The sequence below is a fragment of the Colius striatus genome, chromosome 22 (assembly GCF_028858725.1).
Source record: "Colius striatus isolate bColStr4 chromosome 22, bColStr4.1.hap1, whole genome shotgun sequence".
Classification (NCBI taxonomy): Eukaryota; Metazoa; Chordata; class Aves; order Coliiformes; family Coliidae; genus Colius; species Colius striatus.
The window spans coordinates 8,613,063-8,639,956 of record NC_084780.1 but is presented as its reverse complement, the minus strand read 5'-3'; the positions used below and the strand labels follow the sequence as shown (position 1 = coordinate 8,639,956).

General features: G+C 53.2%; 1 protein-coding gene across 2 annotated transcripts in view; it reads right to left on the bottom strand.

Annotated features, from left to right (window-relative positions):
• Nucleotides 1-26,894, bottom strand: part of PLXNA2 (plexin A2) — a 151,891-nt gene that overhangs the window by 6,438 nt on the left and 118,559 nt on the right. For both annotated transcript variants that reach the window (XM_062013331.1, XM_062013332.1), the window contains exons 15-31: nucleotides 26,595-26,731; nucleotides 23,313-23,480; nucleotides 21,926-22,019; nucleotides 20,377-20,616; nucleotides 20,066-20,209; nucleotides 18,691-18,925; nucleotides 17,968-18,110; nucleotides 16,461-16,729; nucleotides 12,602-12,668; nucleotides 11,828-11,974; nucleotides 11,218-11,377; nucleotides 10,728-10,831; nucleotides 6,082-6,181; nucleotides 4,078-4,268; nucleotides 3,280-3,449; nucleotides 1,530-1,742; nucleotides 774-924 (exon numbers count right to left, since the gene is read on the bottom strand). In XM_062013331.1, coding sequence (XP_061869315.1) covers nucleotides 774-924; nucleotides 1,530-1,742; nucleotides 3,280-3,449; nucleotides 4,078-4,268; nucleotides 6,082-6,181; nucleotides 10,728-10,831; nucleotides 11,218-11,377; nucleotides 11,828-11,974; nucleotides 12,602-12,668; nucleotides 16,461-16,729; nucleotides 17,968-18,110; nucleotides 18,691-18,925; nucleotides 20,066-20,209; nucleotides 20,377-20,616; nucleotides 21,926-22,019; nucleotides 23,313-23,480; nucleotides 26,595-26,731 — 2,733 coding nt within the window. The remainder of the gene's footprint in view (nucleotides 1-773; nucleotides 925-1,529; nucleotides 1,743-3,279; nucleotides 3,450-4,077; nucleotides 4,269-6,081; nucleotides 6,182-10,727; nucleotides 10,832-11,217; nucleotides 11,378-11,827; nucleotides 11,975-12,601; nucleotides 12,669-16,460; nucleotides 16,730-17,967; nucleotides 18,111-18,690; nucleotides 18,926-20,065; nucleotides 20,210-20,376; nucleotides 20,617-21,925; nucleotides 22,020-23,312; nucleotides 23,481-26,594; nucleotides 26,732-26,894) is intronic.

Sequence of the window (26,894 nt, the reverse complement as noted above, 5' to 3'; positions counted from 1 at the left end):
AACGGCCACGCAGCGTGACCCTCTCTGGTACCTTCGGGCTCCACCGTTCTCCTGTCATTTAGGCTGAAAGTTAGGAGATGTTTAAACCTCAGTCAGAAAACAGCTGTGGCACTGCACTGAAAATGCACACAGGCACTAAATGGCAAACCCCTGCCTTTCACAGACAGGACTGCAAACCAGGTTCCTCTGACATGGAATGAGGGGTGGGACAGACGGTGGGAACTGGCTCCCCAGCGAGGTGTTAGTTAGAGGAGCTCAGGCTGCAGAGGCTCTGCAAACAGGACTCTGCATCAGGGATTTGTACCACGCTGTTCCCAAAAGACAGGGATGTTTCTGGGGAGCTTGGCTGGGTCATGGTGACTTTCCACTGCATTTAGGAGTTGGCTGCACTGGGCTTATGCCAACGCTGAGGAAGAATCCAGCTGCTCCCACAATACTTTAGCTCTCAAACATAGAATGACAGACTGTTTGGAAAAGCCTTTCAAGCTGATGAATTCCCAGCCCTCCCCTCACCCTGCCAAGCTCATCACTAACCCATGGCCCTCAGCTCCACAGCTTTGGGATCCCTCCAGGGATGGGGACTCCCCACCTCCCTGGGCAGACTGGGACAGGGTTAAATCCTCCTGGAGAAATGCTACAGGCATGGCTGGGAGCTGCCCCTCAGTGCCTGAGCAGAAGAGTGGGACAGCAGCGGTGACGGCCACAGTTGTGCTGCAGCATGGGCAGGGGAGGAGGGAGCTGCGGGGTGGCAGTGAGCAGGGACAGACTCCCACCTCCTCGCTGTATTTGCTGACGTAGGAGTAGATCTCGTTGAGGGCACTCAGCATGTTGAACTCCAGGGAGTGCAGGCGCGACTGCTCAGCCAGGTAGGCGTTCATGTCCTGGTCACTGATGGCCGGGAGCTTGGCAATGTCAGCGTAGTACCTGCGGGAAGGAGAGGCCGGGGGGGCCATGACACACACATTGAGGCTCAGATGCCTTTTCCCTCCTTGGGATTGAAGCTGAGCTCTGCAGAGACACTAACACCGTTTCCCTTTATGCTTACATCTAGCAGAATGGGATCCTGGTCTGTAACAAGCGTTACACTGCAGCTGGGCCACACCAACCCCAGGCAACTCCAGGCTGGGGCAGAGAATGGCCTTGGGGGGGTTGGTGCCAGTGGCTGAATAGGAGCCAGCAGCGTGCCCAGGGGGGCAAGAAGGCCAAGGGCATCCTGGCTGGGATCAGCACTGGGGTGGCAGCACGAGCAGGATTGTCCCCTGTGCTGGGCCCTGGGGAGGCTGCAGCTCCAGGGCTGTGCTCAGTGCTGGGCCCCTCACTCACTGCCACAGGGACACTGAGGGGCTGCAGCGTGGCCAGAGCCGGGCACAGAGCTGGGGAAGGGGCTGGAGCACAAGGGGCTGGGGAGGGGCTGAGGGAATGGGGGTGTTGAGCCTGGAGAAGAGGAGGCTGAGGGGAGACAGGAGCACTCTCTGCAGCTCCCTGACAGGAGCACCCAGATTACCCCCATGCCCTGTGCTGTCACTCACCTCTCCACCCAGCTCTTGTAGCTGGGGATGTCCTTGGCATACAGCAGCTTGTTGGAAGGGGAATCCTTGCCCAGGCGGTGCTCTGAGGTGGAGCAGGAGTCCATGAAGGTCTGAGCCACCACAGAGAGACAGGCATCTGTGATGCTGCCCTTGTGGATGTCAAACACGAACTGGGGGTTTTTGATCACGTTCACCCAGAATCGCAGAGGGAGGCTGCAGGGAAATCAGGAAACAAACGTTAAGACCAAGGCCAGAAGGACACTTGCTGCACTCTGTGTTCCCAAGCAGAACACAAACGGTGGGAAGCAGCAGAAACCTGACCAGGAGCTGTGCTGGGTCCATCAGACCCCCGTTAGCCCAGCCCTGGGTCCCGCTGTGCCTGGCTGGACACTGCTGCTCAGGGTCTGATCCTGCACGGGGAGCTGGAGCAGGCCAGGGCCCGTGGGGCTGTGCCAGGGCAGAGCTGAGCCCATCCCTGGGGCCAGGGAGCAGCCTGGAGAGGAGCCCACAGACGGAGCTGAGCCGGGGCTGCTGGAGCTGGGCCCCAGGCCGCCCCTTGCCGTGCAGCAGCCAGCACAGCCTGTGTCCCCAAATCCCGAGGCCTCTGCAATCAAAGGGGAATTATTATTCCTTTTTTCTTTGGCTGTATAGCAGGATCAAAAAAACAGCTGCTGCTTTCTATTACCTTTCAAGTCTCAGCTCTCTCCATGCACACAGCTAGCTGCACCGAAGGCTTCAGCCTTAACTCTTGCTGCACTGCAGGCCAGCAGCTCGGTGCAGTGCCAGCTCCCCACACCCCCACTGCCACAGCTCTCCCCTCTAAGCCCCTGTTTGCTTTCACCTGCTCCTGTGGCAGAAGCCTTCTCACATTTCCCCACCAAAATTCCCTTTCTGGGAATGCTGCAGCTGGCCAAAGTGCTCAGAGGAGCTGTTAGTTCAGAGCCCAGTTTCCTCCCTTCTCCGGAGCCCCCTGTGTCCGGGGGCAGGGCCAGGGCTCTGGTCTGGTGGCTCTGGCAGCGCAAACTGACGGCTGCTGCTTTCACTTTTTATTGCCTTATGAAGTCTCATCTTTTTATGTGCTTCTAGAGTTTCTATTCTAACATTTCCCTCTTCTAATGCTTTCAATAAATTGTTTTTAGCTTCCCACACCCTTAGCAGGGAACCCAGCTTTTGGTGATGATTAGTGGCCTTTAAATCAGGAGGGACTCGCAGGGAAACGTGAAGCCTTCAGGGAACAGCCATTTGTTGTGCTTTTTTGTCCTCCTTGCAGAGGTAAGTTTCTAACCCATGGAGCTTTTAATCCTAAAATAACAGCAGAGGCAGAGATGTGAGAGCTCCCATTGTTGGGAGAGGCTGAGCCTTGGCACAGGGCTGCCAGCACACAGGGCTGGCTCCTGCCCCTGGCCACCTCCTCTTGCTGCCCCAGTGCCCAGCTGCAGAGCTCTCTCCTGGGCCCTGCTTCCCACCAGCCACATCCAGAGCCCAGGAGTGTGGCCAGTGCCCAGCTCCCACCCTGGGGGAGGACTCAGACACAGCCAGGCTCACGGTTTAACACTGCACTGGGGGCTCAGCTCGTGTGTGCACAGAGGGTGGCACGGAAAGGCTCAAAGCCCACATGCAGCAGTGCTGGGCGGGCTGGATGAGCTCTGCAGGTCCCTTCCAACCCCAGCTCAGGCATCCCGTGCTCTCTTTTTGCCCAGGACACAGACAACAGCTCAGCACTCGGGTCTGTCCCCCCACCCCGTCTCACCAGTTGCTCTTCCAGGTGTGCCTGACGTCGGTGTCGTGGATGCCGTGCTTGTCCGCCTGCTCGTCCAGGAAGTCGAACATGTACTTGATGGCGAGGGGCAGGGCGCTGCCGCGGTGCACGGTGCTGAACAGCGTCTCAAACAGGTCGTCCACGAACTTCTGCAGCGTGCCCTGCCGGGAGCAGCACGGGGAGGTGAAGGGGCAGCCGTGCCAGGAGGGGAGGCAGATGGTGTTGGCAGCTCTGCACAGCCCCACAAAGGGCTGCCACAGACCCCACGGGAATAGGTGCGGTCAGGGTCTCTGCAGGCTCTTGAGGCTGGACTGGATGATCTCCAGAGGTCCCTTCCAACCCCCACTGTTCTGTGAACACTGACTGCACTGCTGGAGGACCCTGGGGAATGCTCCAGCCCACAGCCACCCACCTACTCTTTAGTTCTAACCTGAAATAACTCCTTTTGTTTTAAATATCAAACCAGCGTTACCTGCAGTGCTGAGCACACAGGCAGGAAAACTCTCTGCTCAGGGACACTGGTTAAATGTTTACAGGCACTGCTGCATGTCTCCAACTCTGTGTTTTAACACTGTGCAGAAAATGAAGTATTGCAGTGATCACCCTGCAGCATGAGGAAATCTGGGCTGTGTTTCTGTTCCAGGAGCCAGCTGACCCCTGGGGCCTAGGAAAGCCTGGCAGGGACAGTCCAGGGAGCTGAGCATCACGAGGGGCTGTGCAGGACCCCAGCAAGCATCTAGAGGGACCTCCCTTGCCATTTCCCAGGCAAATTTGGCACGTGGCAGTTACCTTTGTAGCTAATAGCCTGGTCAGGTAGATCTCAGACACCATCTTACTGCCTCGGTCTCCTTCCTTCTGGTCTCCGTGGTCGTGGTTCTTGACCAAGTGCCAGACCTTGACGCCGCTCTCCAGGTCGGGGGTGATCATGGGGGCCCGGGAGCGCAGGCTGTCGGGGCTGCCGGTGTAGCGGAACGTGGAGTCTGGGCACGGGGGAGAGGAGCCAGTCACACCCACAGCACGGCCCTGGCTCATCTCCCTGGCTCCTCTGTGATGCCACCACCACCACTAACGTCACCAACCACACCAGTAGTGTAACATCAGCACCAGCACAATCCTTCACTGAATCAGGTCCCTCAGGCTCCAGCCTTTCTGTTTTCACACTTTACTGCTTCATTCACACCCTTTACTCACGTGAACTCAATAATGCCAGTCCACAGAAGACTCCTCCAGGAGCCACAGCTGACTCCCATGAACCCTGGGCACCATCCCCTGCAGCACCAGAGTCCTGGGCTGAGCAGCACAGCTCTGCACCACTGGGTTCTTCCTCCTGTCACCAAACCCCTTTGTTCTCTGTGAAACTCGTGCACTCGCTCAAGCCCAGGTTCCAAGTCACAGCTCACCCTCCTCACCCAGAGTAAGGGATCAATCATAAATCAGCCGAGGGAAACACGCAAGTCATTACCAAACCAGCCAGATTTCCATCCCTGATTAGGGCTCAGATAAATGAGGACTCCAACTGATATAATTAAGAAGACAGACGGGGGGACAGCTAGGGAAGCATCCAGGAATTCTATTTTTAAACACAGCTCTGTACTGATATGTAATGGGGGAAGTAAATAAGTATCTCATTTAGATTCTGTCTGCACAATTAGAAGTATTAATCTTAACATGAGCAATGATGGTTCATCTTGGGAGTTTGTAAAAGCTTTTGCATCTGACAGAGATCAACGAGCGCTGGGGACTCGGGGTGTGTGCCCCAGGCTCGGCTCTGCCAGCCCTGAGCGCTGGGCACCCCAGGGACTACACCTGCAGGGAGAAATGCCTTTTCACCTGGCTTGTGCCCCAAGCCTCTCCTGGGGATGGCTCCTCAGAGCCCTTGCTCGAGAAAAGCCCCGTTGTTTGGGGAGCTACAAGCCAGAGAAGGAGCCAGGTCTGCCAGGAGACCTCTCGTTTGTAAAACACTGGGAAATGAAAGACAACGAAGGATCAGCGCACCAGAGATGGTGCCACTGCTGCCTTTTATGGAAGCATATTATTACTGTTATTGTGGATTTAGTGCTCTAAATGCACACCTGGCACCTCGCAGCCTCATTTACTCCGGAGGCAGCGTCTCCAGGGATCCGCTGTGAAGTGCTGAGCCCTGCTATTATGCAGATGGGGAACTCCCAGAGGAGCACATCCGAGCACGCCGAGTTAAGATTGCCATTACCTACTTTTGACCCATTAACTGAGAATTCAGGATCCTCCACTTAGAGAAGAAACAGATGAAGGGATCAGGCTTTTCTCTCCTGCAGCCCTGCTTATGTGCAAGGGATACAAAGCTGCTTTCCTGCAGCAGGAGCCCCACGGTGCTCTGCAGCATCCATCCCCTCTGAGCCAAAAGCCTGTCCCTGGATATTTCCAAGACGTGCATTTCAAAAGGCTGCTCACGTGCCTGACGTTTCCTTTCCCTCCTCTCAGCTCCTCTGGTCTTTTTGCTGTCCTGCTCATAGATGGAAAAGCCTTTAGAAAAAACTCAGTAGCTGAGGACCCTTTTCTGCCTGGCACATGAGCGTACTTTCCCTTTGGCTGGCCTGGTGTGGTTCTTTGTGGGAAGCTGCTGCTTTTCCCCCACCTAATTCCCTTAAGCTGCTGTCCTCCTGCAACAAAGCCAGCTTCAATACCAGCCCCACCAAGACACATTGTCAGGCAAAGCTGCAAACCCCAGGCTGGCTCTAATGTGCAGTGCAGAGGGGGGAATGCCCAGCTGCTATCGTGAGCCATCCTTGACCAGCCCTTCACTTCGCTCCTTACCGTATCTGCTGATGGAGGTCCGGGATATACTGGCAGAGGCAGGAATATTGTAGGAGGAGGTCTGTTTAGGAACAAGAGCCACAATGGAGCGGTCTGACACCTGGAGAGGCAAAGGAAAAGAAGGGATGAGTGAAATCCACCATGCACTTTGTCACCAACAGCTTCTCAGGCAGCAAGGGCAGGTAGGTAAGAGAAGCCCCAGGGCCCAGCCTGGGCAGGGAGCTGCTGGCCAGTGCCCTCAAGCTCCTGCTCCTCATCCAAAGATGAGGCAAAGGAGGGATAAATCAAAAGACATGCTGAAGATGTTTTTGGTTGTTCTGATTTAAGATTACATTTTGCCCAGTAAAAATGAGAATCTCGAGAACTGTTGTGATCCAATTAAAGTAACAATGCAGAGGGGATAAAGCAGCTGTAATAACGTTATGGGCCATCAAACATTCCTATTAAACCATCTTTTATTTTAGCAGTTTTTACGAACTTTACAAGTTTGATTTACAGCCCAGCAGGTCATAAAGCCATCGCTCAGGGTGTTAAACTGCCCGTCCTTCCTGCGCACCACAGAGGCATTAAACGCTGGCAAGTCAAACTATAAATGAACATTAGTGCTAACAAGATTTTGTTACAGCAGATTTTAGTAGCCATGTTTAATTTTATCCTCCCCATAAATCCAGCAGCTATGGGAAGGTTTCTAACTTATTTCCCTTAATTAAGAGTCTGCAGGTTTCCAGGGAAGGGGCCTGAGTGGCTTTTCATTTTGGACCCATAGCCCGTGGTGCAGCAGGGCAGGGGAGTGCAGGCACAGCATCTCACCAGGGCACAGCCAACACATTATGTAGAGGGGCTGCACAAAGGAAATGCTTCTTCACGACAGAGGAATTGCTTCTGGGGCTAAGTCCTCCCTTGCTTGCCTGTGACAGACTCGGCCTGGTCCCTAGGCACGGGGAAGCTCTGGGGCAGCAGCAGCTGGGCTTTGGTCCCCCAGCATCTCCCTGTGCTATTGGCAGAGGAGCTGTTTGCACAACACCTGCAGCCATGAGGTGGCCTGCACACAGCAATCTTCTCTGCCTTCTTTGGGTTCCATTCAGATGAGAGGTTTCATGCAAATGTGAGTTATTATTATTGCTAGTGATAGTGGAAATAATAGTCACTTGTGTTTCCCAGCACAAAAGCAAGATATTTCTAAGCAAAACACTTCCAACACCTCTGTTATTTCCTCTCTGCTCTTGCCTCACTTCATCCAATTTATTAAGTCAATGGAAGAAATGATGAGTGGTGATATTACTTTCTTAGGCTGTTATTAGCTGCCACTTCAGTTCAATTTCAGCAGGGAGGAACCCGAGCCTGCCGCAGCCCAGGGTGCTCCCGCAGCAGCAGCTCCCCAGACACTGTGCTGGGATCTGTTTCCACCAGGGCTGTGGTTAACTGGGAGAGAAGGATTACAAATTCACACACATACAGAGCACTTTCCCTCTCTACATTTTGTGTGGCTCTTGTCAGCTACAAAACACCAGTGTGCAGATGAGCATCAGCTGTAACACACGTTTCCCATCTCGCTCAGCTGCTGCCGCAGTCCCTGGGACCCCAGCGAAGCTCCACGGCTCTCCCACAACTTCACAAACATTCCCACTCTGCTGTGAGCTGAAAACGAGCTACATAAAACACCTTAAAGAGCAGGGAGCCTGTAGCAGAAAGGGCAGCAGTGCAGAAGCCCAATCACACTGTGCTCGTGTGGGGTCGTGAGGACGCAGTGAGGATGCTGGTTCCATGTCTACACCACCCTCAGCTCCCAGGTCCCATTTTACACCCAGATCTTCCCTCTCTGCTTCTAATTCTTCATTTAAAATCGTTTCCTAGTCTCCCAGCCCTTCCAGACTCAGTGTGGCTGACAGGTATTCACGCTCTGCTGCCTCACAGTTAACCCTGCATGAGCCACTGTAAATCATTTGATATGAAATTCAGTGTTTCATTTTCCTTGAGTAAAGCCACATGGAGTGAGACTCTCCCACGGTGTTTAATAGGCACGAAACCAAAAGGATACCACACAAAATGCCACACAATTCCTTACAATGTAGTTTAAAAGCTCCAAAGAACTTAACAACTTAACCTGCACACCTATTTTTATAGCTGCAGAAGCAAGCAGCAGGCAGACAGGTCTCTACATGGTTCTATAAAGGGACTCAAAAACATTACAAGAAGATGAATAATTCGTTTTAAAGCCAATCTTGGTTTTGCATGTGAATCACTTGCCATGAAAAATACACCTTGCTGGCTGATGTAGATATATATTGTACTTTTATCATCCAAAACACATAGAAAACAAATGTAATAGTGTCAAAATCCAGCAGCAAGGGCAGAGCTGAGAAATTTCTGGAGCAGGAGAAGGCTGGGTTGGTGTCTGGCAGGAGTTGGAGCCCAGAAGCTGCAGGGAAGGGGGCTGCAGAGCAAGAGGATCCCAGAAATCGGGAGATGTATGGGGGTTGGCTGTGAGGACAGGACAAGTTCTGGTCCTTGCTTCAGAACTTACTCCCAGTGCCTCTCCCAAAGGCCACAGAATGCCTGGGTGAAACGCATCTCCAGCTACTGGCTGAAAATCCAGAGACCACTTTGCCTTCAGAGCAGAATAAAAACAAGGCAGCTCTGCATAAACAATGGGGAGAGCTTTACAGAGCTTTTGTTTCCCCCACAAGTTTGGAAATCACGTTCACCAGTCCTCCAGAAGCTGGAGAAACCCAGATGTCATTTTTACAGCTTGAACCACACCTGTTTTCTGTGTGACACTCCTGTTAAAATGGTGAGACAGCAGTGCTTGAAGCTACAACGATTTCATGCCCTGCTCTAAGCTGAGCCTTTGCCCACACGTTTGTTTTCCTGTGTAGTCCTGGAGCATCTGTATTTTTGATACCCAATAAAAACATTTATGACTCAAACAGAAAAAACCCTGCTAGGAAAAAAATAAACAGTTGTTTGTTTTTGGCAGAAGCCCTGACAAAGTTTGTGGTGCAGTGCACAGGACTTGGCTGCTTCTTAGGGCTGAAGCAGCTCTGTTGGGCTGCACAGGGCTCGGGCCAGAGCGGGGAGAGACACGTGCACTGCTGCCTGATCAGATGCTGGGCAGCAAACTCCTACTTTGCTCCAGAGCAAAAGCGACATTCAGACAGCAGGAATAGCTGCAGCACCCTGAGTGCTGCAAGGGTTTTGTTTGTTTTTAAGGGTAAACTCGTGGCTCAGCTTTCCCCCCAGGCACCAATACGAATGCAGCCTCTCCCCTCACACCCAACACGCACCAGACAAACACAGATTCCACTTGTGACTTCCTTCAGATGACTTTTAAAGATCAAGGCATAATAAAGTCTCGCTGCTTCCTGCATGTTGGTTAATCCCTTGCAATCACCAAGCAAAGCAGATTTTAGAAACAATGGAATTCATCTGCACAGCTCCTGTGACATTTTAGGGTAATCTGTATTTAAATCCTCGGGGCTGCTTGCACAAGTTGACCCTGGAGGTGCTTTTTTACATGCACTTTGCATATTTATGCCATTCCCTCTGCCTCGCTCCCTGATTATATGGCTGCTGTCAATACTGGCTCATATTCAACTTACACAGCATGAGTCACGCTGATGGACTTGAGATGGTGTATAAACAGGGAGAGATGCCAGATTAAATACAAAACACTCCTGTGTAGGTAGTGATGGACAGTAGTAGGTTACAGGTCCCAATTAATGCAGTTATCCTCTGCTGCAGACAGGCTTTGAGCAAAAGCCTTTGATTCTCTTTCACTGAGCCTTCCTTGGCTCTGTCTTTACCTCTCTTTCCATCTTTCCAACAGATGCAGCCCGGGCTGGGCTGGGACACACAAGCTGCAAAAGCTAAAGCTGGCAATAGTTTTGTAGGTCACACCCTGCTCTATGCACAATAAAACATCTTTGGTTTATGTGACTTTAGAGGCAAAGCTGCTCCCACTTGCCTTGGAAGACCAGGCCTGGGATTTAGGAGGTTTGACATCACTCTATGAAGAAGTAGCTCTTGACATTCACCTTGTCTTGCTTGACCTGGCCTCATCCTGTACCTGCCCACAGCACTCCCTCAACTCTCCCATGTGATGATACTTGAACTATTTGCTCTGTTTCCCTTCTTCACTCCTTGTGCTACGCTCAAGAGTCAACATGCAGGAAGATCACAAGTATGAGACATAAGCTGCTGCTGCAGCCTGGGCTTTGCATCAGATCATCAGATCCTGTGACATTTGCAATGCTCTGAAGGAAAGCAGAGACTCCTCTTCCTGCCCTGCTGTGCTCCTGGTTGCCTCAGACCCTGCCACGAAGACCCGAGCCCCATGTGCCACGCCTCCCCTGGCCCTGCATCTACAGGAGCAGCAGCTCAGCCCTCACCACTGCTCCCTGTATCTCACTGGCACGGCTGGCGGCTTTAATTTAGCCAATTTTCAACTCTGCTGGTTTCCTTAAGATCCATGTCAAGGTTGCTTTCCCATCTAATGCACAAGCACATTGAACCCTTCTGCTTTATCATACAAATGTGACCTCCCTGTCTGTCGTGGCAGACGAGATACTTGGGAATTAAATTCCTGCCTTGCTTTTCTCCCCTCCTGGCAGCTTTGTGGGAGCTGTGTGCTGGGGCTGCCTTCCTACCTGATAATGCATCAAGGTGTTCAAGCGCTTCCAGTCTCCTTCGATCTTGGTGGTGATGTCTTCATCTTGCAGGACCACGCGAGCTATGCGGCCCTGCCGCCACTCTGTGGGAGAGGCAAAAGCAGGCAGACACAGGTCAGAGAGGGAAAAGGCATTAACAGGTCCTACCCACCTCTGGCCCGAGTGGCTGCTGCACAGCCAAGCCTGTAGAAAAGCCCATCTCCCAGGAAGAGGCACCCTAAGACAGTGAAATCCTTGGCAGAGCAAAGGAGGCTTCAGGAACCATTTGCTCTGTGGCCAATGGACAATTAGCTGATCCCACAGAGCTCAAAACCTGCCTGGCAGGAGCAGTGCACGTGCTTTCTCAGGGCAGAAACACCTATGGTGATGTGCAGCCTCACCTCTGGCTTGCAAGCTCTGCAAAACCTGCCAAGAATCAGGGATCAACCTCTCTGCCCCTCCCCGTGCTACAAGGCAGGGAAGCTCCTACCCAAGTCCATGTCAACAGCTCTTGGTCTCTGAGAATATGGGACGTTTTTGTATACTGCATCCAGGATCTTCTCTTTGACCTGGGTGATGGTGTCACAGTTCAGCACCTTCACAGGAATCTCTGGGCTGTTCTCATTATCCGGGTTCACACAGTTTAGGATCTGGAAGGGAAGGAGAATCACACCGTGCTCTGAAGGGCTTCAGACATGCACCCAGGAGGACTGTAACCACACATCACAACAATCTGTTCTCATAAAAACTGACTGCATCACTGCTGTTGCACCTAGTGTATCTTCACAATGATTACTAAACATAGGAGTCCTGGATGCCCATTTCCACTTGCTAGAAGGAGGGCAACGCTCACTGCACAGGGAGATAAAACACTCCCCTCAAACCCTGTCTTTCCAAATCTTAGCTCAGGTTATTTGCACTTGAAAATTAGGGACACACCTGACTTGGGCATGGCTCTAGTAGCAGGAGGCTTTACTGCACTGGCAACACTCATGCTTCACAGCAGTGTCCTAATCACTTGGACTAAAGGTCAGAACACATCATGTCCAAGTGGGGAGGACAGAAGCAATTCAATGGCAGCTTCTGCAGTGACCACTCACCAGAGTCTTGTACTCAATCTGCTGACGGATGAGCTTGTCCTCACTGAGGGAGTAACGGGCTTCTCCTGTGATGGCATCAATGGGACCCTTCTCCATCTGCTGCTTGATGGCACAGTAGAGCATGAAGAGCGGCTCCCCAGCACATTCCTACACAATGAGACAGACAGCAGTGCTAACAGGGGTGAAGGTGCATCTCCTCTGTCCTGCACACAGGCTTTGCACAGGATTCCTTTCAGCAGAGGCATGGTCCCACCGACTCCATCTGCACCCCATGTGCACTGCAGGCTCAGCCCACAGCAGCTCCTGGAAAGGACAGCCAAAACCACGAGCTCCACTGCTGGTGGGTTTGTTGTCTTTGGCTTGGTAAATCTCTACTGAATCTATATGGCTGTAAAAAATGGAATTTGAGATCCTGATCTTGTTGTTCACTCCCATGAAGCAAATTCTGCTCTATGAGGTTTCCAAAACCACAAACAAAGTCTAAAAATCCAGAAGCCCCGGCAAGGAGATGTGAGTGAGAATTTCTCCCAAGCGCTAAAGCAGCACAGCGTGACAATTACCAGGCACTGAAAGAAGGCTGAGCACAGATCCTGTGATGCTTTGACTCAGCCCATGTGTAGGCATCTCTGACCAAACTTTCACCTCCCCTGCTTTGGTACTACATCTTTTGACTCAGAGCCTGACTGAAGTTTCAAGCCCAGATTCAGCCCAGTGGTGGCTGGTGGGCGAGACAGCAAAGCAGCAGCGGGGTCTTACAGCTCCATCTCTCCTTACCTTGAGGAACTTGTGGAGAAGGAAGGCAAACCAATTGGTCAGCATCTTCTCAGCCACTGACTCGGTCCTAAGGAAGCCAGGAGGACACACAGGTTACCCACAAACCCAGAGACCCCAGATCTCCCTGGGTGGCACCATGGGGCTGCACCGTGGCACAGCTCCCGTGGTGCCCTGAGCTGGGGCTGCAGCTCTGGAGCAGGCAGGCAGCAGGATGTGTCCCCCCTCACCACTGCTGCACAGAGCTGACAGCAGCCTGCCCAGCTGACAGCCCATCACAGCCCTGATGGGGCTGGTGACAGGGAGCCTGGTGACACTTGGCTCCTTGCACGTGGTGCAAATTACAGCCTGGCTCAGTAAATCACTGGGATTTGCAGCAGTTCCTGGCAATCAGGGAGAGCAGAGTGACAATGGCAGGCAAATTGCAGCTTTCTCCCCAGTCCCACCCAATGTCCTCTCCCCACATTGTGCCCAAGATTACCTCTAATTTAAATACAATGGCTCCTAATGATAGGTTTTAATGCTGGCTCTGCAGGACTAGGAAACTTTCCTTAAAGCACCACAATCCCTTTTCCTGGGACAGGATGGCTGTTCTGGTGACAGAGTGTGTCTTAGCCCACATCTAAGTCCCAGCCCTGCAGCTCCCTGGGGTGACAGGCAGGCAAGGCTGGCAGGCAGGGCTGGCTTCATGCCCACAAGGCCAGGAGGGCAGAGCTGCTCTGCTGCAGCCCAGCCAGCTGTGAATGTGACCTGAGCAGCCTGGCTCTGTGCACCACCAGCCTTCCTCCTCATGCCACATGTGATACTGGGATCTGGTTCAAATTTCAGCAAGCAAAAAGGGGTGTATCCAATACTTTGCTCTCCTCTAGGGACCACGGTCTTCTCTGCCTTCACCATGACCTTGCAGCAAGGCAGCAGCCCCACTGGGTCTGGGCACATCTCTGTGCCTTCATCCCTTTGGCTGGCAGCTCTGCTCTTGCTGCCATTCCAGGCAACTGGCTTTTCAGCACCGTGCCACCAGCCTGCTCAGGAGATGCCCCATGGGCACAGCCAGGCACTGAGCCTCTGCCTCCAAACAGACCCTGACCCGGAGTGAGTCACCGTCCCGCTCCAGACCCATTTTCCCTGCTCTCCCCCATCTGCTCTGCTGCCTTCAGTCAAGAACTGCTCCTTGGTACGTATTTGTACAGCATCCCATGTGTTTGAAAACTCTGGCATTTAATGAAAAACACACACACTAAAGAAGAAAACAGGGTTTGATCCCAAAGTCAAGTATCAATGGGAGTCACAGATTTCAGCAAACAAAAACTGACGCCAGCCGGCACACGGAGCCGGGGTCACGTCATCCATCATCTCTCAGGATCACAACATCTGCCAGGAATTTGTGAAAATGTCTGCAGATCCCCACAGAATTGAAGCCTGAATTGATTAACTGCCTAAAAATTCATCCTACAAATTGACACACACACTGTTCTCCTGCTTAAAATATTTCAGTCACCCAGTTAATGAGGAGAAGCACCAGTGAGCCAGGGAAAGCAGAGAGACAGTGACACCAAGCACAGATTGGGTGAAAAACTCAGAAAATGACACATTCAGGACTTCAGGGTGAATATTAATTTAATACACTCCTTTGTTAATAGAATATTAAATGAAGAACTGGCAAGCCTCTGGATGAGCCCCACCAGGAGTGACGCTGGGCCCTGTCCCCGCTGGCTGCTCACGGCCATGGAAACCACCGAGATGTGCAGGGACAGAGGATTCGGGCTGTGCTGTGTGACAGAGGTATCAGACACTCCCAGGCCTAGCTGTTCCCTTTTATTTCTTTATCAGAAATACATGATCAGCTGAATGGAACAGCAAAAAGAAACATCTCAGAGCATCTCTGTCAAATCCCATGTCTCCTTCCCTTCGAGCACCGGATCTCACCCTCATCTCCACACAGACTGACACCCGGAGATGTTTGCAGTGTGTCAGTCCCAGGAATGGCCAACAGTTGAGTTAATCACCACTGTGCTACACTGGCTGAGGAAAGGGGCTGCTTATAACCTGCATCGCTGCTGGGCGCAGCGGCAGCACCGCAGGCTGCCTGCAAACAGACCTGCCTTTGAAATCAGATCAGGGCAGGATGAGGGGTTGAGGCATCCCCCAGACTGCCTGCCACCATGGGGCCTGACCTCCCTTTCTCTGTGCCCCGCAGGGGAGGCTCTGCTGAGCCACAGCAATTGCTGCTGCAGGGCTCTGTGCCGGCCCCGGGCAGACCTCGCTCCCACGCCGTCACTGCCCAAAACGCTGCCAGAGACCTGCCTCCAACGTAACAGATGAGCTCCTGAAGATTAACACAGCAGGGCAGAACCCCTGGACTTGGTGAAAACCCTTCTCACATCCACCACACAACAAGGGCAAAGCATGATCCAGAGATGACTTTCCAGAGGGGTCTGATGTCAGCAGCCAGCGCCTTGGCGGCTGCTCCGGCCTCCTCAGGCACTGGCAATAGAACAAAACTAAACAAAAAGAGCTGAGAGAACCCAACAAATAAATATGTATTTTATTAATTTTCCCCTGCTACATCTAGGTCTCGGAACTGCTGTGAGCTGAGCTCTGTGCCAGCAACCAGAGCAGCTATTTGATTTAATGTCAACTTTCCTGCTGTCTCCCGTGAGGGGCAGTCACGGAAGAAAGGGAGAGGGGAAAACGGGGAAGAAAGAGAGAAAGAACTGAGTGCCAATTATCAGCTGCTGCCACTAGAGAGCTCAAAACATTAAAACAAAAAAGTATCTCACTTTGTGGCTGATCACTCCTTAAGTCAGAGCAAGATGTTCCAGGCTGGGCACCAACAGAGCTGTGAGCCCAGGGCATGGGGCTGGGACAGGGCTGCAGCTGGAGGTTTAATGGGGTCTGTAGCTATAGATGAGGGCTAATGCTTTGAAACTAAAAGGGGGTAGAGTCAGACTAGATAGAAGGAACAAATTTCTTACGATGAGAGTGCTGAAACACTGGACCAGGTTGCCTGGAGGGATGGTAGATGGCCCATCCCTGCCAACATTCAAGGTTTCCTGAGAAATGGCTATCTCCTGGCACAGCACAGCCAGGCTCGATGCTGCTGGCTTTGCCCACGGCCCTGTCTCTTTGCTGGGTGCTGTGGGGAGGAGGGGGCATGGCTTTGATCACCAGCCATGTATTTTTTGGAGCCCCATGAAAAGCCATTCTTGAGGGCTGAGGCAGAAGACGCCTTCCCAGCGACTCGTCAAACCACGGGGGAAATTAAGACGGCTTCCTTTCCCGAGATGACTTATTGCCTCCGCAAACACAGCCAGATTCGAAGCAATTTCCTGTCAAGTATATTCATTATGGCTGGAGGAACCCCTGAAATTTTCCTAGGGCTGTGAAATCCTCTCCTCTCCTTCAACCACCCGCCCCAGTGAGATGCAGCCCCATTCCTGCCACTGGCTGAGGCACAGCTCAGACCCACAGGGACATGCCTCATGACATGGAGAACAGGAATAGCCTTTTACTTGTGGCTGCCTACAATAACACCCTATTTTCCTTGTTTTTCTTTCTGCCCTTTGCCAGCACAGTCTTGGGCGAGTTGCCTAATCCATTCCTGAGCTCCCTCCCACAGGTGTGATACACAACCTCAGCTCTCCATCCAGGCAGATGTGGATGCCGTGAGGACAAGGGCTGCTCATACCAGTGAGGTAGCTCAGACACGTCAGGGTGACGGTCACGGATCACCCTGACAGCACAGAACGGGCTGCCATCAGGAGGGGTCCCAGCATTGCTGGGCAGCCCCGGCAGCGTGTCCAGCCTGGGACACCGTGCTCAGCCGCCCACACCCCCGTCCCGTCTCCGTGCCCTGTGTTACCTGCGCAGGAGCAGTTTGGGGTGGTTCTTGTTTTCCAGGTTCTTCTCGATCAGGTCGGACAGCAGCTGCTTCAGCACGTCCGTGGCGTACTCCAGCTTGCCCTGCAGCCCCGTCATGATGAGCGAGGCCACGTTGCCGCGGTCGCGCATGGAGAAGCTGCGCTGCAGCTCCAGCGTCCGGATGAAGGTCAGCAGGAACACTTTGTTGTTGATCAGCTGAGCAAAGAGCTTCAAGGCCTTCTCCACACTCTGCTGCCCGTTCCCTTGGACCTGTGGTGGAGGAGAGCACACTCATCAGCCAAGGCACAGGACAAGGGAGCAGAGGCTATTGTGGAGCGATAGAACCATTTGGGTTGGAAAAGCCCTGGAAGCTCCTGGAGTCCGAGCCCTGTCTGCTTGGCATAAAGCTGCTGCTTTGAGCCTAACAGCCCGAGAAATGATGTACAATTTTGCTTGTTCTGCACAAAAAGTAACACTCTTGTAAGTAAATTAAACACTAATTTAGACTATTGCTTTATTATGGGACAAGTGTAAAAAATTAATTGAGGCTTTCAGCCAGTTGCAGATTCAAGTAATTCATTACAAGTGGAAATGATGAACTACACGAAGCAACTCCTTACCAAACATCTTGGAGACTTATGTATTGGTTTTACTAATGTTACATAATTAAGCAACTGTGTAATTGGCAACACATTTTTCACTTCTGCAGCTCTGTTTTTCAGGAGTAAAACAAACAAAAAGCATTCACGTTCGTTTGCCGGGGCATCAGCTTACTGAGCAACCTGAACAGCAAACGGAATGTGTGGGACTGGGAACCTCAGGGCATGGGAATGGGCTGGGGGAGGCTGGTTCCAAGCCTGGGTGAGTTTTTCCAACAGCAGAGCAACTTCTCAGTGTTGGTGGCCCACTGGAAAGGAACCTAATTTGGTTCTTTAAGCAGTGCTGGCAAAGCAGTGCAGCCATAGCACAGGATCACTGAACTGCTTTAGCTGGAAAAGACCTTTAAGATTACTGAGTCCAACCACTGAAAATGTCATGTATTTTTACAGATACTGATGGAAAGAAAGCAGGGAGATGAGAGCTCCTGCTCAGCAGGAGCCAGGCTGGCCGGGCCTGGGCATGGCACTTGCCCTCCTGTGGACACACTCTGAACAGCAGCAGGATGCTCCAGGCAGGATGCTCCCATGCAAACAGCTCTCCCTGCAGCCGAAGGTGATGAGGTGGGACTTTAGAAAGGACACTGATAACTCCTCTAGCATGCTTTGCTGCTGGCTTACATAAATATAAAACCCGACAAAGCTAGAGCAACAGCAGGGAGAAGAAACTGAAAGGAATCAAGTGATGTGTGATGGAGATAAAACCTCAGCTTCACAGTTAAAATGAACTCGGGGCCCATCCTGCCAACCTCAGTGTCTCTGGTAAGATTTGCTGTGGATGGCACAAAGGTGCCTCAGGGTTTCATGCTGTCTTCTCTCAGGGCTCAGGGAAGAGCAGAGCCTGTTCCTCACCTCCAGCTCCCGCAGGACAGGATGGTCCTCGATGCCAGGGAACAGGACCCTCATGGCGTACGTCCGGTAGTCCAGGTACGGGATCCCAGCTCGATCCAGGTCGCTGGTTAATTCATTGATGTCTGTCTGCAGCTCTGCAAAAGCTATCCAGGGAGAACAGAACAGACTTGTGTGAGCTGTGGGAGCTGAGGCTGCTGCAGGGCAGAGGCTGCAAGTGGCAGGTCCAGTCACCCAGATGACAAACAAGACTTCCCAGAAGCAAATGCCTGAGGAGCTTCTTCCCGTTACTCTGACTGCTCCGGGTTCACATCTTACAGACTGGAGGAAGGACTGGAGCAGCTTTCCAGCCCTTCTGCCTTCTGTTTGGGACACATGTTGCTTCTCAGGGGTCAGAATCTCCCTGTCTCAAAGCCCCTTACTAAAAGGCCATTAGAGGAGGGGGCACATTGTGCCGAGCACCCCGGGGCTCTCGCTGCCCTCTCAACGCGATCCAGGCGTGTCGCTTAAGCAGGATCAAGCTCTAATCCTATTCTCTGCACATTAGCAGAGCCGTGTCTGCCACTGACACACTTGTGGCTGCTCTGCCTCCCTCCCTCCCTCGGCAGGGACACGTGCTCTGCTCCTCCCTGCAAACACAGGGGTCTGGGGTGGTCTGGTGGGGAGAGTTGGGGACAGAGCGAGGGGCTGCAGCACACAGAGTGCCTGGGCCCAGGCAGTACTGACCCTCCTTGCACTCCAGGGCCACCCGGGACTCCAGATTGTCCATCTGCATCTGGAGCCTCTTGAGGGTCAGGTCGTTCTCTCGTGACTTGCGCTTGTAGGCGATGAGGACGATGATGACGATGATGAGGAGCAGGCTGCCGCCGGCTGCGATGCTGACAATGGCTGGCAGGGTCAGGAGGCTGTCTGAGATGATGCTCACCGAGCCAGGGGAGAAGATGATCCCACCAACACGCACCTACAAAGCAGAGTGGAGGTAACCAGCAGCTTCAGGTAAGGGTGTCAGCCTGCCCCACAGCCCCATCCCTCCCAGGCTGCGCAGATCCCTAAGGAAGCACTGAGCCAACTCCTGTTTCAGCCAAGACTACAGCAACTCAACATATATCATCTTGAAACAGGGAGGGTGCAGCTTACGTGAACACAGCGAGGCTTCAAGCCATGATGAATGTGCCAGCCCTTCACTATCTGGGCTTTGTTCTTACTATCTGATGCCTCCATTTGACTTTCATTTTAAAAGCGTTCAAATCCCTTTTGTAAACCGTGGACATTAGCAACCCAGTGATAATTTCACTGACAAGGAACCAGAGGGACTGGAAAGAGAGAAAAGGGAAAGGAAGAGAAAGCCCTGTGTGAAAGCTACAGAGCAAACAGGCTGGAGGTTAACGCTGGGATAGGCTCCTCTTGCATGTGCCATGGCCACAGATGCAGGCAGCTCCCAGCCAGGTTGTGCTTCTGTGAATCACACTGTGATAATCTGAGTGTGTTTTGGATGCTGAACTTAAAGGGATATAAATCACAATTACAATCTCATGTGGGCTCTACTCAAGCACTTCAGCAGCCGTGTTCTTGGTCTGCAAGTGGATCAGAGGAAGCAGCAATGCCCAGAACTACAGCAGAAGACATCAGCAGTTACACTGGATGAGGCCGTGATCCGGCCAGCCCAGTGTTCAGATGTCCCTGGCTGCTGCTGCTGCTGCTTCAGAAGGTAAAAATCTTTCCATCCACTTTGCAGGTCAGGTCTGGCTACAAGGACTGATAAAATCCCCACAGGAGGGAGAACACAGCCCACTGAAAATGGTCTCACCTACCGAAGGAGGAGCAAGCAACACCGGAGAAAGGACAACACACCTGGTGCTCGAGGCACTGCCAGAGAGATCTGCTCCTCTAGAAGGCTCTGAGAGTAGGTGGGGAGGGAAGAAATCTCTCTGTGCTAATCCACATCAATACATTAAGCTTCCAATTAGACAGCCACAGAGATCTAAAATCCTACCGACCCTTGGACAAGAAACTGCACCAGAGCGTGTCAGGGAGCTGGAAGAGAAGAAAGGCTGGGCAGGAGGCAGGGAAGGGATGCTGGCAGGAGTGTTTGGCCCCTCACCATGACTTTGTGCTGTCCACTGAGGGTGGGCGGCTCACACAGCAGCTGTGTCTCGGACACGGTGACGGCGCAGGGCGTCTCTCCGATCAGCACCGTGTAGTTGAGCTTTGCCCCGCCGGGCGCAGGTGGGCACAGGTTTCTGCCCTGGGGACAGGGGAGAGAGGACTGTACAAATATGCAGTGCATTTCTCCATTTTTCCATCTCATTCCCAGCTGGGGCAAATGACAAGGCTCTGCCCAGTGCACCCTGCTCTCCAAGGTGGGGATAAAGCTCCTCTCCGGGGGGTTCTGCTGCTGAAGGACATCCTTACCTTCAGGATGATGGGCGATCCCGGCTTCTGCTCCAGCACCCCGCTTGGGCTCAGCAGTTCAAACGTTGGGTTGGGGTAGTAGATGAACTTGGTGTCATTGTAGATCAGCAGGGACTGCACATTGTTGAAGATAAACCCGAACTCATCCGGGCGCTCGACGGCGTCCAGGCCGGGCCGGTACTGGGGCGTGAGGGGCGGCGCGAGGCACGACAGCGCCGTGGCGTTCACAGCCTTGCAGACCTGTGGGGAACCACAGGCTGTGACAGACAGCAGAGAGAAACTGACCCCAACATGGACAACCGTGTTCTGACTCCTGAAGTACTCCCTGGGAAACCCCGCTGGTGTGGAGATGGGGACTGAGCTTCAAGGCCAGCAGTGCTGTAAGGAGCCAGAGAGCTGCACAGTGCATCACTCACCCCTTCCATCTCCCTTTTCTTTCCATTTGCATCCTCTTTGGCAAAGTTACCTTGAAACAAACTCATTGCAAATACTTGGCCCCTGTTACAAACTGCTGATCAGACGCAATTCCTGAATGTCAGCGAGGGAGAGGAAGGATCATCTGCCACTCGTGGGCTGGAGCTAAGAGAAAGCTCATCTCCTGCCAGGCTGAGGCCACCTACAGCTCCTCCAGGCCTGGAAGGATGGAGCTGCCTCATTTATGAGACTCTTGCCTTATAAAGCAGCAAAACCCCAACTGTTTGCCTTGCCTCCATAAGTGGAAGATTTAATTGCACTCAATTTTGTGTCTTTGGGATCATCAGGGTGACAGGAGGGACGAAGGGAAGGAGGCACAAAAACAACACTCAGCTTCACCAAAATACCCAAAGATCCATCCTCAGCATCGTCTGCATGGTGAGGAGGGGGCAGCCCAGCAGCACCTGGCCCTACCATGGTCACCAAGCTGCAAAAGCGGCCTGAAAGCATTTCCCCTCCCTTCTTCCCTCCCCGGGCTGGCACAGGCTTGCTGGCCCCAGCACTGTGGCAATGGGAGGTTTATTTATAGAGAGACAGCTAGAGAGAGACTAGTTAAACTTAGCAGTCACATAGCTGGCAGGTCTCAGTGCCTAACTCTGGGCTTTTACTGAAAGAGCAGGACTAAAATGGGAAGTGTGGAGCAGCTGGGAATGATGGGGACAGCCACACTTGGACTGTAACGTGCCTGCAGGGCGGAGCTAGGTGCTGGAAATGGAAGGATGCTGGGGAGAGGAGAAGAGAGCTCTTGAGACACAGGGGCTCTGACCAAAAGGTCAATTTCAGGAGTGAAGCAAGTTTACCTGACTCAAGACTGAATCTGAGGTGATGGAGATGACCTAAATGGACTCCTCCACTTCTAGCTTTGGAAACTCCTCGTCAGTCCCTGTGGTGCTGAGGAATTTCCCTTTCTGTGTCTTGGAATCTCTCTTTCCAGTGTCCCCAGTTTGGACAAAGCCCAGGAAATACCCCCAGAGCCGCTTTTTGCTGTGGCAGGTCTCACTCCTGGCACCAGACACGGTGTGCACGTGGGTTTAGGGGCTCAGCCCAGCAGTGCTGTGCCCACACCAGCACTTACATTGACGAACTCCTTCCCGTTGTACTTGACGCGGATCCTGGGCTCCTGGATCACGTCCAGGTTGGAGCCGGTGACGGTCAGAGGCGTGTGGCCGCTGTGGAGAACCAGGAGACACCTGATTAATGCCTCTGGCAGGAGGGGCTGGGGCTGTGCAGAGCCTGTGCTTTGCAACAAGGAGCCTTGTTCATTTCAGAAAGATGTTTTGCAGACACTTCAGGCACCAGGCGACAGCGTGGATTAATGCCCACTCCCTGAGGATTAATGCCCACCCCTCAGTCGCTGGGGAGTGGTGTCTCCAGTGAGCTGGATTTTCTATTCTCAGCACCCCCTCTCCCACCTGACAGCACTGCAAGGCAGCAGCATGAGGAACTGAGGAACGGGACCACGGAGACCAACTGAGCTGAGGCTGAATATATACGACAATAAATTAGTCACAGTGTTTAATGATTTACACAGTGATGTTTTCAAGGAACATGATAAATGGTATGTGCAGAGAAGGAACTGACATGCACTTGCATCTAGACTGCAGACACAGCAAGTTGTCACATAAAGCTGGGGAGGGATGAAGGGCACTTGGTGCCATCAGGGCCAGGGAGGACACAACCCTCAGGCTATTTCCCTCACAGCCAAGACTTTCACTCTTGGCCTCTTTCCTGTGTTAACTGGAGCAGCAGAGCCCAGATTGACCCAAGGCTCCAGCACCAGAGCTCAGCTGTTCCCTTTGGGCCATCTCTGAGTGCAGACCTGGCCAGCCTGTCGAACCAGCTCACCCAAAACCAGAGCCATCTCAAATTTGGACCCAAAGTAAACACCTTGCAGAAGCCACTGTGAAACGCTCCCTGCCTTCAAGGGCAATATTAGAAAGTAGTTGGGATTTGAACTGAATATCTGTGCTGCAGCTCCTGTGAGTTTTACAAACCCCTTGAGGGTGTTTGAGAGCGACGACGTCCCGGTGATGTGACAGCACCGGCTGCCCTGTTCCTGGCAATGAATCTGGGATAAACACCACGTTCTGATTAGCAGCAGCTTTTTCCTTTCTTGGTGGCTGATGGTTCTATTTTATTAAGGGACTACAAGAAGGAGTCTTTAATGAGCAATTGTGCACTCCTTCAGCAGATGGAAATGATCTTGGGGCTTTATTCAGGCTCCCACTCTTGGTGCAGGCTGCTGCCACTGTAATTGCCTCAGTAATCACAACGGCTTCAGGAGCTCTGGACCTGTCAGCAAACGCAAATGCTGCAGATGCCCAGCCCTGAGGAGCCCAGGATGCTGAGTGGGACATGCACTTCCAAACAGACCCTCTTTTGGCCTCACTGAGCATGTGCTGAGAGAGGAGCCCCAGACAAGCCCCACTGGCTTTCGCCCCGCTGTCACGGCCGCGTGTTACCTGGCGATGCTCCACTCGGGCTCGATGTGCTGCACCTTCGGGTCGTCGATGTACTCAAACAGCAAAGTCTGCTCCAGCTGAGCCCTGTCCACGCTGACTGAGACGTGAACAGCCCCCAGCCCGTGTGCAGATGGGGCTGACACACACACGATCTCGTTCATGGATCGCCTGGGCAAGAGAACGGGCAGGTGTCAGTGGTCACTCATGGGGCAGGGGTGCAAGGAAACGAGCTCTGGAGACGGGCAGGAGGGCATCAGCGGCACGGGAGGGAGGGACTGGAGCTCTGTGGGGAGGGCACTCTGCCTGCCCACCAAAAGACAAGCGCTGGTTCCCTGAAGTGACTCTTTGTGCCAAACCGCAGCCTCCCGCATCCCTCCCTGAACCTGCCGCCTTCTGCTGGGCATGTGAAAACAGATGGCTGCCTTTGAAACGGGCTGCACACGCTCACTGCAAAGCCAAACCCTTCCCCTCCCCTCCCCACGGCGCACACGGGCTCTTGTGAGCGGCACAATGGAGCCCAGGCCCTGCCTGGGGAGGCCTCGCGCCTGCCTTTGTCTCCTGACCCCGGCTGCCTCCGCCCGCCCCACAGACCATCTGCCCGGGAAGGACGAGGCGGCCGAGCAGGGACGTGCTGCCACGGCAAAAAGGCACCAGAGTGCAGAAGGGGAACGGCTGGGACAGAGGAACCGCAGAGATGGGAGGCCCCACGGCTCATCCCTCCTGCCCAAACCTGCCCTAGCTCACACAGGGCCCTGCTCCTTCCCTGGCTCACCCAGTGTTGGTGTCTCACAGGGGAGAGGACAGGCAGGACTTGAGCACCTTGCTGACAGTTTGGCACTTCAGTGAAAACCTGGCACTCCTGAGCCTTTGCCATCCTCACCTTCCTCAACTCAAGGAGGTGCCCGAAGAGCTGAGGCTCGAGTGTGGCCGTGCCCCTGCTCTGCTTCCAGCAAAGCTCTGGGGCAAGGGGATGCTGTGTGGTCCCTTCCCAGGGCCCTTACACAATCCCTGCCCTCTCTAGGGAGTGGGAGCCCATCACCCAGCACTGGGCATGCCGGGGGGTATCAGTGGGTACCACAATGTTCACACCTTGGCAGGCCTGACCACCACAAGAGAACAGAAACAACCTCTTAAAGTATCTGAAACAAACTGGATTTTGTTTCTACTGATGCAATTACTTGTACCCCTTCTCACTCTGCTTCCCAAGCTGAGCTTGTTGACCTTATCAATGCTGATCAGTACCTGAAGGGCAGATGGCAAGAGGATGGGGCCAGTGTTTGTTCTGTGGTGCCCAGTGACAGGACAAGGGGTAACAGCACAGGCTGGAACACAGCAAGTGCCCCTGGCACAGGAGGAGAAACTCCTTTGGTGCTGAGGTGAGGAAGCCCTGGCCCAGGCTGCCCAGGGAGGGTGTGGAGGCTCCTTCTCGGGAGGTTTCCAACCCACCTGGACACGATCCTGTGCCCCCTGAGTGAGGGGAACCCGGTTTAGCAGGGGCTGGACCAGCTCTGTAGGGCCCTTCCAGCCTCCACCAGTCAGGGATTCTGTCATCCTCCTCCCTCCCTCATTTTATTCTGCATCTCCACGTAGGTTTAATGGAACCATGGAGGTGTCCTCATGCGTGGAGCAGCCCTCCCCTCCCTGCTGACTCCGGGCTGTTTCCATGTGCTGAGTTGCTCAGCCCCAGCCCCCTGCACCCCCTCAGCTCTGGCCTGAGAGGCAGTGACGCATCGCTGCTGGCAGAGCTGCTCTCAGCTCCCTCTGATCAGTTAATTAGCTTTCTGTGCTATTATTATGTCGTCATGGTGAATCTACCCACTCCTCCGATCAGAAAGGGGAGAATGGGGGAAGCTGTAATTAGAGTGAATCTCATTAGGAACTGCTTCATCTAATCAGGCTCCCCCACACCCTCGAGTACAATTGAAGTTCATTGCCTCAAAACAGTCCAAGCAAAACAAAGTGCACAGCGTGACCCCACATGAAGGATGGTGCCATTCAGATGCTGCCACTTGCTTTGTTTAAGTTTCTGCTTGCCTGCTGTAATTAGAACATACAGAGAATGCAAAACTCTTCCAGGTTTTGCAGGTCAGTATCTGCAGGTCGCCTGGATATAACCATATATTTAAGGGGTTATATTGCAGGGCAGGCTCTGCTCTGGGGGCAGTCAGGCTGCCAGGGGGAACCTGTGTGCCTCTGAGGCAGCAATCTGGCACCTTTGCGATGGATTGGTTACAGAGCTTAGCAGCTGGAGAGCTGCTCTGCACCTGAAGATGTCCTGAAGCAACATTCCAGGACGGACACAGAACAACCACTGCCAATATTTCATGAACACCCACAGTTCCTGCATCTGAGAACCTCTCAGTCTACTGGATGAGAAATTCACCTCCAAGGGTCTTTACTTTCCCAGAAACTCCCTGGGTGTCTCCTGGGAAGCCTGAGTGAGGACCTGAGAGGCAGTATCCCTCTGCACATCATGCTGCTCTGGTTCCCTTCCCAGGCAGCCCGTGCCCAGGCTGTGAGGTGCACGCTGCCAGGGGCACCGGGCGCTGTCTGTGCAGGGCAGGGATGTGCACGTGATGCACACAGATGCAAACTGCATGTATCTCTTTTTAACTAAGCCACAAGAAAACCCATTACACCCTGCAAATGTCAACCCCGTGTTTACACTTCTGGGTAAAAAGCAAATTTGCTGTAGCACTCCCAGAGGAGTGATGGCTGTGTGAGTCTGAGCAGAAGGTGTGTGCAGATCCCTGCTTGGCTCTGCAGGCAGCACCCACCCCTGGCTCAGACCGTTCCTGCAAGGCTGAGGAACCTGCAGCAGTGGCTGCAACAAAAGTAATGCAAGTTGTTGATCTCTGACAAGAGAAAGTAGATGTTTCTTATAGATGTTACATTTTCTTCACACCAGTTGGGCTGGGGGCAGGTGCAGATAACCACCATCGATATTTTGCAGTCACACTGACGTTTGCCTAAGACTTTTGGGCCAGTCAACATTGTCACAGCATTGAAATGAAACCATGGACAGCATTAATACTGCTGCAATCTGCCCTCTGCCAAGCAAGGCTCAGTCACAGGAAGAAAGAAGACAGCTTCATGCAATAAAAGAGAGACTGGGAGCTTTCAGGGGGTCCCAGATGAATTTTTGCCATGGCTGCATGTTCAGCTACAGCTGACAGTGGGTGCTGCAGCCCTGACACCTGGCAGCAGCCCTGAGACCCTTCAGCAGCCCTGACACTCAGCTGTGCCCTGCAGCAGCCCATGCTGGCCCTGACAGGCCCTTACCCGTAGAACTCGCAGGTCTGGTTTCCCAGGAGCACCGAGACGCGGCTGCCAGCTCCCAGGTAGTGCCCCGAGATGGTCACCATCGTCCCTCCCGACTCTGGGCCACGGCTGGGGCTCAGAAAGCTCACTTCTGGAGTCTGGAGAAAGAGAAGGACAAACTCAGTGTTCCCTCCTGCTCTGAGGGCTGCTGCCCAGGGGCTGTGCCACTGCCAGCTGGAGAAGCACCAGCCCTGGAGCACCTTCAGCCTTTGTCTGAGTGGTGACACCCTTTTTAAACTGGAAAAGCGAACCAGGGATGCA